The following is a 12,797-nucleotide window of genomic DNA, read 5'->3' on the forward strand; positions in this document are numbered from 1 at the left end:
GATCCCAGTGAGGTTACAGAACTGCCACTGCACATAGATCTCCAATTCCTCCTGTTAGTTTCTCATGCAGGGTGGTGTTGTCTACAGGTGCTTCAGATGGGCTGCCAGCCATGGCACTTTCCGCACATATTGCACAGGGGAAAGAAAGCAGTGGAAAAAGACACTGGATTGGGTCCAAAGGAGTTTTGCAAATCCCATTTTATGTTTAAGGGACATAACCTTTGCATAACCTAGCTGTATCATCCGCCTCCAGATTCTAATTCTGGCATTTCAAAGACATCCTTTTTCTGCCACTAGACTCTTCCACCAGTCAAGGGAGGTTGACTAGAAGGCTGTAGCTTGTACCCATCTATGGACTATGTGGCTTAGGGCTCCTGCAGTTTCCTGGGGATTTTCAAGACAGAGACAAGGCCTAGCCCAGATAGATACAGGTTGCCACCAAGATGCTCAGAGTAGGACAACAACCAGATAGAGAACATTCCCACCCTGATACCTTGTATAAGCACAAGACAGATACCTCAAAGAAAAATCTTTTCTGCCAGTAAAATAAGACCATGACTCACATCTGCTCTAACAAGGGCAGACCAGGCTCATACATAACTGCAAAATACCATGTACTTGCCCTCAACAAGGAAGCTTTGTCTCTGTGGTACATCAAATCTATGCCACAGATCTGCACATACAATTACTAATATGAAACTTAATTCCAGACTATTACCATCGCTCTTATCAAGCAATCTAATATTCTGCAGAGAGACTCCAGCATTTAACGCAACTACTGTATGAATGCCAATTACTTTTATAGCTGTGCTAGAAAGCTTCAGGCAGATGGTCTATCTTGACTACAAATGCCAAGACAATGAAGAATATCCCACCACACTCCTTGGTAAAATCGCAAATGTTCAGTTATGAAGCTTTATACCATTTAATGTTTAGTTTTCAGCGATCCTTAACATCTAGATTTAAAAGCTTTCTTCTATCAGAAAACTTCCTCCCAGGTCAGTATTTCTGGACTTTAACATCCAAAAGTCTTGTTGACTTTTTTAATCAAAGATACATAGAGCGTCTCCCTAATGACATACACAGAGGTAACAAGCATGTTCCACAAAGACTTCATACTGATCCATGCAATGAATTTACTTACTGCTACTTAATTATGGCAGTAGTCTTTCACTAAACCTTAAAAGCCATTCACACTTGAAGTCTTTCTGCTTAGATATTCAGATTTCAAAATTCAGACTTGAATTTCAAATAAACCATTGCATACTTTTGCATTGCTAACAATACTACTTCTATGCTCAACATGGCATCAAAGAGCTACCCGCTGTCTAATGAAGCTATCAAAAAAACCCCTAAAAAACCCACACACCCTCAAAACACCCAAACATCCTCCTCATGCTCTCAGTCAACATATCTTAAAATGCCAATGGTTAGCTCAATACCTGCAGGACAGAAAGGACTGGACACACTTTGCACAGAAGAGGGAAGGAACTACTTCATTACTTTCCTTTCAAGATACCGAATAAACAACTTTTAATGCACTTAGGTGCCTTTTCCTCTAGCTGAAGCTTTTCAGCCCCTCATTGCCTGCACTCTCCCTCCACCATTTCCAGAATTTACTTCCTGCCTCTGGGTTTTTACCCACTATCAGCTCCTGTCTGAGCTTCTTTATGTGTTACTCATTCGCTTCAGTTGCCTGTATGCTTTCCATCCTCGCATTTCCCAACACCATTCCACATTCAATTGTTAGAAATCAAGACAACACCAGTAAAGCCATCATCCATGGGCAGGGGACCACTTTTTGCTAGGCAGTCTGAGAAGGAAGACTGAACACGTGCAACGTAAACTGCTCAGTTCGCCCAGCTCAAAACCAAAGCCTTTTCAGACAGGAATAGGAATTCAGTAAATGCTTCTTAGTCTCTGGCCTGACAGGAACACCAGGCAGACCTGGCAACAGCCACTGGAGGAGACAGCTTTCCCCCCCGCCCCCTAGAAGACAATTCCCTACTCTCCTGACCCACTCCCTGCACACGGAGTAAGAGATGAACCTGCAGGAGGAAGATTTATTTCTTCATGCAATCTGATCAGATGAAAAAGCAGTATTCTGACTATCAGTCCGCTAACCAAGACACCCAAATTACAGGAATCTAATGTCTATGGTAGGAATGGCATCACTCAAGCAGCAGTAAGATTTTACAGCAAGACTAGAAATAAGGCTAGAGGGACTAAAAGGAACAAATGAGAGTAGAACTGAGCAGTTTTTTTTAATTTTGTGAGGGAAAACAGGTATGAAAACCATCGTAAACTGTGGATTCAGTAAATCTTTGTTACAGTTCGAGTTAAAGATAAATATAGCATACTATTAGGACAGTATAAAATCTACTGCTACACCTAAAGTGTACTACCATAGTATGGATAGATAAGGGGGCTATCACTGATGAAACTGCACTCACATTACTAAACATTCAGACTCTGTTCAGAGAATGCTATTTTAAAGCGTGTCACCTTGATTGTCCTTCCAATCCTTCTCCAACTCACCTTGTCTTCAGAGTCAGAACTTTTCAGTGTTGCATTACTTAGTGATTCTGATGTGGCTGCAGAATCTGGCAGGATATTTACACCATTGGTGCCACTGCTGAGAACTGCAATAAGGAACAAGAAAATGACAAGTTCTCTAGATAGTTAGATTGTCCTAAAAGTAGTAAGTTTTCTATAGCAAATTGCATGCTGTTTTCTTGTTTAAGTCCATGAAACATTGCAATGGAAACTCCAGAGTTCCCATGGTATTTTGCAAGAGACATGAGGACCACAATTCAGCAATTCTTAGCAGAATTAAAATTCCAAATGCAGAAAGCCAAGTCAGCAAGGAGACACTTAATCTATACAAACGCTGCAGGGACTTCAACACATACAACTTCAGGCAACCACCCTGCTCCAATCTAATACTGTTCACAGCCAGCAGGGCTCCTCTTTGGACTGATCTAGCTACTTACATACTGAACTCCCACTGAAAATTTGTTCCCCAATATTAAGTCCTCTGTAGAGTCCAATCTGTGCCAACAGGCATGCCAAGAAATCAAGCTAGAAATGTTTGGTTCTATGCCAGATTCAGCATTAACTGAAGTTACTTCCGTTTCAGTTAAACGGAACTTCCAAATAACAAAAGGCAGGGGGCTGGGGAAACATAGGAGTTTAGGAGACACAGACACCTTGAACTCTTTTTTTTTACTTTAACTTCCAGTTTTCAGTGATGCCTATTTCTATTAGCTATATCAAATTCCATAACAATACAATAAGCATAATATACATGACCAAACTAAGAATTAGAAGTGTATCTCAAAGTCCCAACTCCAAAATGGTCCCCAAGCCTAGAGGTACCTCCTATGATTTAGGCATTTTACATCACTGTGCAGCAAGCTGAAGTCTAGCAACTACTGTTCAATTGATGAGCAGTAGCTTATTACACCATGGTCAATGCTGTCACTCTTAAAAGTATTTTTATTCCAAAAACCAAGCATGGGCTACACTCAAGTTAGAGGCCTGGCAACATCAAACAGTCATCCTATAAAAAACCTGAAGGTTCAACTGTGTTATCCCTTATGTAATACAGATATACTTAACATTTAAGATGTTTCTTTTCTGAAAGGAGAAACCTAGCAAAACAAAGGCAGATGCTGAGTAAAAACAAACCGCTACACTAAGCAGATTTTGTGTTTTTGTTCTCCCTCTGCAGTATTCTAGAAAGCAAAAGCATTATTTACCCATCTGCGAGAAAGCTTTTGGCTGTGGTGCCTGTAATACTGCTGGACGTAGCACACTTCGCTGCTGTTCCTTCGGTTTCTGGCTAGGGAGACCTGCAAATACAAAGTTTTTTCAAGAGCTATAAAGCTTTAAAGTTGCAAAATTCAACTTCATCTAATCTTCTCTAACCGCTTTCAACAGAACATACAATGGAAAACCAGACATTTAAAGAGCTTCCACCCCCTTCTTTCCCATCCCTCACTCAGCCTCAAAATAGAATTAGTCCCAAACAGAGAAGACAACTTCCTAGCCTTAAAAGACACTTTAAAATATATTCTCTACCTTATCCAGGAAAACACAGAAGGAGAGTTTATGACAATGACTCAGAAATAAAAGTCAAAACTTGAGAAGTGAACAGTACACAAGCAATCCTATTTATTCACTGACATATTATTCAACTACACATTCCAAGTCTTCTTTTCTCCTTCCAAGGAAGTAATTTCCAGATACTGTAAACAGTATTTTTTCTGTTCTTCATACAATCAAATGTATTGGTAGTGTAATAGTCTTACATGTTGTTTCATTTAACAACCTTTTGGCTTTTTGAATTAACCTAGCCTCTGGTTTGCTCTAGTAAGATACACAGCACTACAATTCTTTAATTCCTCTCTGACTCAAAAAGCCAACTGACCTTAAACAACCTAATAAAAAAATCTGTACATCAGCTCTAGAAGGTTATGGCAATCCCAGAAGGTTCAGTTTTCTTCACTGAACAAAACAAAGATGAACTCTTGATCCAATAAAATACTGCAACAGAAGTTACTCATAGCAACTCAGCTGGATATTCTGCAAGCAGTTCCATTTCAGGCCACCCATATTCAAAGGGCATGACAACACTCAAAATATAACAATGATCCTCAGTTCAACCATTCATATGTCAGCTCAAAAAAACTTGTTCTTTTTTTAAACTTACTACTCTTCCTGCAAACAAAATAAACAGTTTCCATATATACATATATAAAACAAACAACTTCCATTACCAAAATAGTTGGTTTTTTTTCTCTTAAACTCCTAAGGACCTGTAATATTAATGTCTTTCCTATACTGGCTCGGTCTACATGAGTAAACAGGTAACTCAGTAAGAGCCAAACCACATAGCCAAACTGTACAGCAGAACAGGTAGGATCAAAGACCTGACATCCACACTATCGTCAAAAGCCAGGGAGAGGAGGAAGTGAGGAGCAAACAACATTTCAGACTTCATTCTAGCCTGGTCCCAGACTGAGTGCCCATTAATGGCTGGAACTTGTTCAGTGCACTCCTGGAACACCCCTTTTGTTCCAGTCTGCTACCAAAGGAATTGAGTTCATAGAGCCCAGGACTACTCTTAAGAATTGAATCAAAGCATGGTAAGCAGAGACAACTGGGAGATACGTTTCAGAAATGCACGACTGATCCAAGCCAAAATTTGGATGTGTGTATACACGTTACACAGTGGATATGGGCATAACAGCTCTGGAGAATACAAGATTTTTTTCTGCATAAACATAGGTATTGCCACCTGCCAGTTACAATAGCAGTTTGAGGAAACTCCTAAATAAAATGCTTGAACTGGTTTCTTTGTACTGCTGCAGAAAATATTGAACTCACCTGCACTAGGTGCCTGACCATGAATAAGTATTGGTGGCTTCAGCCGGAATCCACTGCTCTTCTCCTCTAGGAGCAAAATACAAAATTACAAGGACATAGCGGTAACATACTACATACATTCAGTCAGTCATAAAATTCATCACGCTTTCCTCATTGTAACAACCCAAAAGTTTTGTAAATATCCAAAGTCATAAGGAGATTCCCAAAGAACAAATTCCCTTCTTCCAGAAGAAGTCTGAATTTTCAGTGATCATCACACCAAATATACATCAAAGGCAGAAATACAAGTTGTTGCAAGAAAAAAATTCAAAACCATTTTGTGGAGAAACATGAAACAGACCATTTTCACAAGAGAAATGGAGTTCCTTCTGTGAAGGACTTAGAGGTACTTAATAGTGAGAATCAAACTAAAGAAAGGACAATCAAAAGTATGACTGAACATGACAGCTGCTAACAAGCACCCAATTGCTAATTATCATAAATTAAACTTCATTGCTTAATATTAGTATCTTGTAATTCCATTAGCTTTTGCCTTATGCTTTTATATGATGAAGGTAAAAAATTCCTTTGCTTGTACTCATTACAGTTAAGGCTTTTAGATAAAATACCAAAATCTCAAAATATTCATAAATCCACAGCTATTACAAAATGAGTTCCTAAGAACTTAAGAGGTATAATTATAAAATGTTTCATTTTAGGGGCATAATAGCTGTGCTCAGAATAAGACAACTCAGCACCTTACCACCTTACTGTACTTCATTATTCTCATGCCATTTAAGCAAAAGATAACAATGAGCTATACAGCGATATTAACACACCCAAACCACAGAACAACAGTGATTAACAAAATAAGCGGTACTGTCAACACAGGGTTCACAGGTCATGGCTAAATATCATCATGACCATTTGATTTTCAATACCAAAAAAACAGTATCCAAAGTAGATAAATGAAAGTTTCCCTTAAGTTTTATCTTGAGGTTAACAGGTGGGCATAGAGTCATATTGCAGTCTTCCACCACCACTCCCAAAGCATTTAAGAATTTTGGTATTTGTTATTTCAATTACCTCCAGCAAGCACAAAATCAAGCAATGAAGCAAGCAAGAAAACAACCGTTAAGATCAGAACCATCACGACTTCCATTCTCCCAGATAGGGTCTTACATCTGAAGTCTCGGAGTACTTTGGATCATGACAGCCTGACAGCAGTTTGCCAAGAAAAAGCAGAAAAATGAGGAAGCAAACCTGGTTCTGAGTCAGAATTGCCTGTAGAGGGTTCACAGAAGCTTGATGGCATGAAGACGTTGTTCTTTGTTACTGCAGTCAAGGAAAAATAAAAATAAAGGGAAGTTGTGTATGTTGTTGTTAATTATAAACTCCATTCCCAGACATATCAAGGCTGCAAATTGAAAACAATTTTTCTAGTCATTTGTCTTGTTTATTTTAGGTTTTTCTTTCTTCTAAACTAAAACAGTATTACAGCCACAGAAGTAAATAGGTCATTGTCCATAAAATCCCCTTAGTTTCTCCTGAAAGAGAAAGAGCAAATTTCATTTATTCTGGAGGGAAGATAAACACAGGATTCCCAGTCTGAACTGTATCTGAACTAGGAATCAAAAGTGACATTAGAATTCATAATTATAAAATACATATAACATTTCAAAAGGCCTCTGCAGAGAGGGCTGAAAGGAGTGTAATGCTTACTAAATAGTGGAAGCTAACACCTGGGCTCCTCAAAAGGCTTAAGAGTGACAGCATAGTTTGCACTAAGAGCTAGGCAACTCATGTTTGAACTGTTCCGCAAAGACAAAAATTCTACAGAAACAGAGGAGAGTACATCAGAGTATTTGCAGATGTCACATTTAAGAAGCATAACAGTCAACAAGAGAACAAAAAAATGTTTGAAAGGACAGGCAAAGGACAGTGCTTCCTTTCAACCCTTTGCTGGGACATAAAGAAGCGAGTAATGAGGAGTTTGGTCAAGGCCCTGGTTCAGCGGCTGAAGTACTTTCGGTGTTGTACAAAGAATCACAGACAATGCAGTTTATGAAATACGATGATCAGAGCAGGAGGTAGATGCATCAAGAGTCACAAGGCAATAATAGTAGGTTGGGGTTTTTTGTCTCCCACAGATCATCTTGCATGAGGTAAAATATGCTATTTATCAGCTCTTTTAGCTTTTATGAGGCTATGGAAGAATAAGTATGTTGAAAAGAGAAAGGAAACTCATCTCTGAACACCGTTATACTAAAAGATGCAGCACTTGCCTTTTGTATTCAAGTTTTAGATTTTTTTTTCATATTTGCTTCTTTCCTTTAATTCCATCTTCTCCCTTTTTATTATGGCCTGCCCTAAGCTTAAACATGACATAGGTTTCATATAAGCAAAATTTCCCTACCCTTGAAAGAAACATAACCCGACAAACAATTTAAGAGGTTTGGAAAGTAAAAGATTTTCTGAAAGCCAAGGCCATCGAATACTGTCATCAATATTCAAAGAAGCCTTTATGGAAGTTGCAGTTCCAATCAAAGTTGTCACTACTTGACAACGACACACATCAGAAGAGAACAAGAGTATCACAGGGAATAAATTACCATATCCAGTCAAAGTGCATTAGCCAAGCAGGTGCTGAGAAAGTATACTGGCCTCCTGAAACATCTAGTATTTAACCATAAGAAGAGCCAAATAAACTGTTTTCCTCCACTTCTTAACAAATGTTAGCATTAACCGAAATCTGAGATTTGGGAGATTCTAATCTCAAAAGATAAGGGCATTACAGACTAGAAGAGTTAGTGATTACAGGGAACCTAGGAATATAAGGTCCAATAAATAAGGAAGCTCCTAACAGGCTATACACATTCTGTTATCCTAACAGAAAGTCTACAGACAAAAAACCCTATTCGTTATTTTTGTGCAGAGTGTATTCTTTTACTGAGTGATCAGCAAGCAGATAGCAGCAACACTGGTCCCTTGAACCATACTCAATTAACAGGACTGCACCTTGAAACCTGCTAAATTGCATGCCAGAAAAATCTAGATCTTAAGGAGATCTTAAGCAGCCCATAAAATATCAGCAACTACGTGTTAAATTCCATAGTCACTTACTTCTTCAAAATTAAAATCAAAATAACTAGGTTTTCATCTTTTAGTCACACTTCCTGAATATGCTGTATGTTAGAGGAGTATTTTTTTACTGTTCTCTCCTTTACTGTTTTTCCTCATCTCCTTTATTTTAACTAAGACAACATAAACGAAGTAGTGAAGTCTCCAAACCTGCCCCAAGCACTGACACATCTTAACTAAAATAATTCTCGACCAAAGCTAGAAACTTATTGTCTGTGAAGAGAAAAGGCATAAATTTTAGAGACTGATCCTGTGGGTGAACACAAAGATCAAACATGAACATTCCTGCGTATGTGAATTGCAAGAATTTACCCTGGCCTTCCCAGTGATTTTGCAGCCTTGACTGTATACACAAACAGGCAGTGGTCATTCTCTCTTGCATTTGCCAGGTGAGAATGTTGCTGAAGTGCACTGAATCCTCTCCACTTTAAAAGAAAAGGACTAAAACAACTTAAGCATGACCCAAGACTTGGAAGATTTGCCTAGCAGCAGAGTAACTAAGAAAAAGGTAGCATTTATATAAATTCGTTAAGAAGCAATGTGATCACAACAAATCAAAGAGATTTCTGGTAAATTCAATTTAACAGCAGAAGATTAAAAGCTGAAACTTTAAATATATATAAACTTACAGCTAGAAAATATTTAAAAAACCATATCTATCAACTCCTTCGGGCTTCACTAAATTTGCTAACATAGACCATAGAAAAAGTCAGAGTACATGGTTGCTGCAGTCTTAAACCAAAGCACAGTGGACAGTAATAACACTGCTGAAATGACTAGAAAAAAGTATAAGAAGGAAACCCACCTCATACATATTGTAACAACATTTACCTGACTGAGAAGGAGGGAACTGAGTTAAGGATGAAGTTCTCTCACGCTTTACAGGTGGACAGTAGCTCCCATCCTCTCGATCAGATTCTGTAGAAAAAAGCAATTAGAGAAAACTCAAAATCCTGGAGACACATAAACTCATGTTTTTTAATCTTACAATCAAATCTCTTACCATCTCCATCTTCTGGACTTGATCCATCTGCTGATCTCTGAAATCAGATGACAGTGATAAAACAAAAATCACATACTGAACATTTCAATCTCTTTGGATACATCCCAGTGTTTTAATCATCAGTTTGGAGATTTTTTTTCTTTACTGTCGATATACACTCAAGGCAAAGCATTATTTTTATGACTCACACGCAGGCATATTGAGTTTCACCCAGATACTATTAGATAAGGTTAACTCAAAATATTTCATTTACAAATAAGATACCTGAAAATTCATATTCAAGCACTTATGCAACAGTTACAATTTTCTATATATTGAAAATCTGAACATGACAATTTTCAAATTTGGTTTGATTTTAAAAATATCAGAAGTTCCAAGCTCATCATGAACATACCCATTATTTGGGAGTTCATTCCAAATCACTTTTCCCAATTAATGTAACTGACATCAGTTCCTTCAACAAAAGGACGGCATTGGAGGAATGTCTTTCAAAGCACAGTCTATAAACCAGTACTGCGATATTTTGATAGGAATTACCAACAGACAGTCTCCTAGCATCTTCCACAGTACCAGGAACACGACAGGCTACCAACTATGACAATATTCAAAAAGTCTTTGAACAAAAGTTTCACATCTTTTCTGAGGATTTTTAGGTCTCTTCTCCTACTTGCTCTGCCAGTTCCTCAGCTGATATAATTTCCCTTGTTCCTGCAAAACAATCCCATGATGGACTCCTTTCACTATGCAAGGTGACCAGAGCAGCATTAGCACCTCCATCTCATTACAAAACCTCTTGACATACTGGACCTTCTCCCTAGTCCAACACTACCCTTTCATCCCACTCCTGCCCCAGGATACACAGACAGACACCTCACCTTCACAGTCTCACTTCAGAGCTTGGCTGACCTGGGTAGGAACGGCAGCTCATGGACATAGCCCGCAGCAGCCCCAGAGCTCATCCTTCCCCACTGCAACTAGTCATGCTTTGGCATGGAGAACAAGCACACACACAAGGATCAGGCAACACACAACAGGACTGATTAAGGCTGCACAGGACTATCATCTGAAAGACATACCTTGGATTAAGAATACCAGAAAGTACAAAACTTTCTATTTAGCACTGCATATATTTAGAATCTAGATACTACTGTACCATCAGTATTTCACTCAATGCTAATAAAAACCCATTTACACTGCATTTTGCCTGTGCAATTAAGTTTAAGGGTTTTTCTGGTTTGTTTTACATTAATAGAAGAGTATAGTTACTTCACTAGCATGCTAGTCAAGTACTTTTGAAACTTTAGCATAGGGAATGAAAAGCTATTGACAGTTCGGGAACACAAACCCCCCACATCCACACATATCTATCAGCCCAATCGCATTAATACTGTATTTGATGAGCCATGCTCTTCCTACACAATTGGTCAAGTACTCCACACTACTAGAAGATGATCTTAATAGGCATCTCCCTTGCCATCATACACTAGTTACCCAATAGATAAGGCTGAAGTGGAAAACCATGATGTCATCCATTTCAGTAACCAGCATCTGAAGTCAGAAAAAAAAATGTTTTGCACAGAAAATGTTGTCACACATACCAGCAATTTGTTTCAATTTTTAGCAAAAATCCTGAAAGCAAAAGGAAACCATTTGGTAAAAAAATTTGCATGAATGGAACTGCAGATCTCTATGTGCAAAAATCCTTAAAAGTCAACAAGTGATTTCACCCTGAACTTCAAAAACTTCTTAAGCTGTTTCTAATATGTGCGGTATTCTCAATGCTCAAGTAACACAGACAAAAAAAATCAAACCTGTATAGCACAAGCTTCAAATTATCACATCATTGTAATTTCATTAACTGATGCAAGCACAACTAAATATACCATCACTACATTTAGTGGGCAAGGACCATCAATATCCAAAACCAACTGTGTAGCCTACTGAGGGCAAAGCAGAGCTAAATATCTACTCTCTGAATTATTTCCATGCTTCCTAGTCCACGAGTTTTAGGAGATTAAAGCTATGCAAGAGCCCACATGACAAGTGTTACAGCAGTTACTGACATTGCCAACCCTAGTCAAAGTAGATGCTGCACAGAAGTAAAAAAGGACTTCCCTTTCTCTCAACTGTATTTAGATGCCTATGTAGCAAAAAATATCTAGATCATTTGGTATGCTACTCCCATCCTTATCCATTCACTCACTGCTCACACTGTCAATTATTGCTTGGGGAAGTTGGGACAGACCTTGCAAATAAATCCTACCAGAAAAACGCAACAACAGATTTAAATCTTTCATAGACTCAGGAATTTAAAGGCCAGGGGAGAAAAAATTCATAATCCCTTAGGTTGATCCCCAAGCACAGACAGGCCAAAGAACTTCATTTATGTCCACCTCAGTACTGAAACTCCTGCCTGAGCATTTAAGATATTCAGGTTCGATTTTCTGTTTTCAAATGAATTGAGAATATACACGAGTTACTCCACTGCAGAGCTACCAACACTACTGGGAACGGTATTTTAATTTTGTTATACTCGGCATCCAGTAAGAGACACACACCACTGTTTTCTTGCTTTTATTAAAACATTTGCTGTCAATATTCACTCCCCATTACTTGGGCATTCACCTATCAGGTCTCCTCAACCTTGGTTAAATCTCAAGTTCTCATTATAATAATGCTTTCACCAATGACCAATTTGCTCTTACAGATCTTGAAAAATATTCCTAAATCCTTCATAATTAGAAGGCTTTCAAGAAAATAAAGCTGTATGCATACCTATATGACAAACAACATGGAATAACCTGCAGTGAGAAGCCAAATGCTTGAGGCAGCAAGATGGTGTCTCTCCTCTCCAGTCTGCCTCTACCCACAGACCATAGAGGAATCCAGAGCCAAGATCTCTCTAACTCTCAGCATCTTCGGTCAAACCTGACAGAAAGTTAAAGGTAGATGGTGTGGGGGTACACCGATATACTGTATTAGCATAAGCTTCATTTTCTTATGAAGCCATGCTGTAAAATAAGTTACCACCACAGCCAGAAGTTGCTTACCAGTGTTGCTTATTCAGGAAAAGCTCAGGAGACTAGACAAAAATAGGGGGAATATATGCATGACAAACAGTTTACTTGACAGACTGGAAAAAACATCAGACTACAATTCATGACAATAAACAGCAGTCCAGCCTTTCCATATCAGGCCTCTCTTTCCAGGCTATTCAATCTGTACTTTATAGCAATACACATTTTATACAAGTATACTACACAACAGAAATGAAAGCCAGGAC

The 12,797-nt window shown here is 38.5% G+C and overlaps 1 protein-coding gene across 1 annotated transcript in view; it reads right to left on the reverse strand.

Annotated features, from left to right (window-relative positions):
• The window catches only part of RANBP3 (RAN binding protein 3), a 43,185-nt gene that overhangs the window by 18,210 nt on the left and 12,178 nt on the right, over positions 1–12,797 (reverse strand). Inside the window, exons 3-8 of the mRNA XM_009323026.1 lie at positions 9,515–9,551; positions 9,343–9,429; positions 6,634–6,705; positions 5,392–5,457; positions 3,762–3,854; positions 2,539–2,642 (exon numbers count right to left, since the gene is read on the reverse strand). Coding sequence (XP_009321301.1) covers positions 2,539–2,642; positions 3,762–3,854; positions 5,392–5,457; positions 6,634–6,705; positions 9,343–9,429; positions 9,515–9,551 — 459 coding nt within the window. The remainder of the gene's footprint in view (positions 1–2,538; positions 2,643–3,761; positions 3,855–5,391; positions 5,458–6,633; positions 6,706–9,342; positions 9,430–9,514; positions 9,552–12,797) is intronic.

The sequence above is a fragment of the Pygoscelis adeliae genome, unplaced genomic scaffold (assembly GCF_000699105.1).
Source record: "Pygoscelis adeliae isolate BGI_AS28 unplaced genomic scaffold, ASM69910v1 Scaffold284, whole genome shotgun sequence".
NCBI classification, from domain to species: Eukaryota; Metazoa; Chordata; class Aves; order Sphenisciformes; family Spheniscidae; genus Pygoscelis; species Pygoscelis adeliae.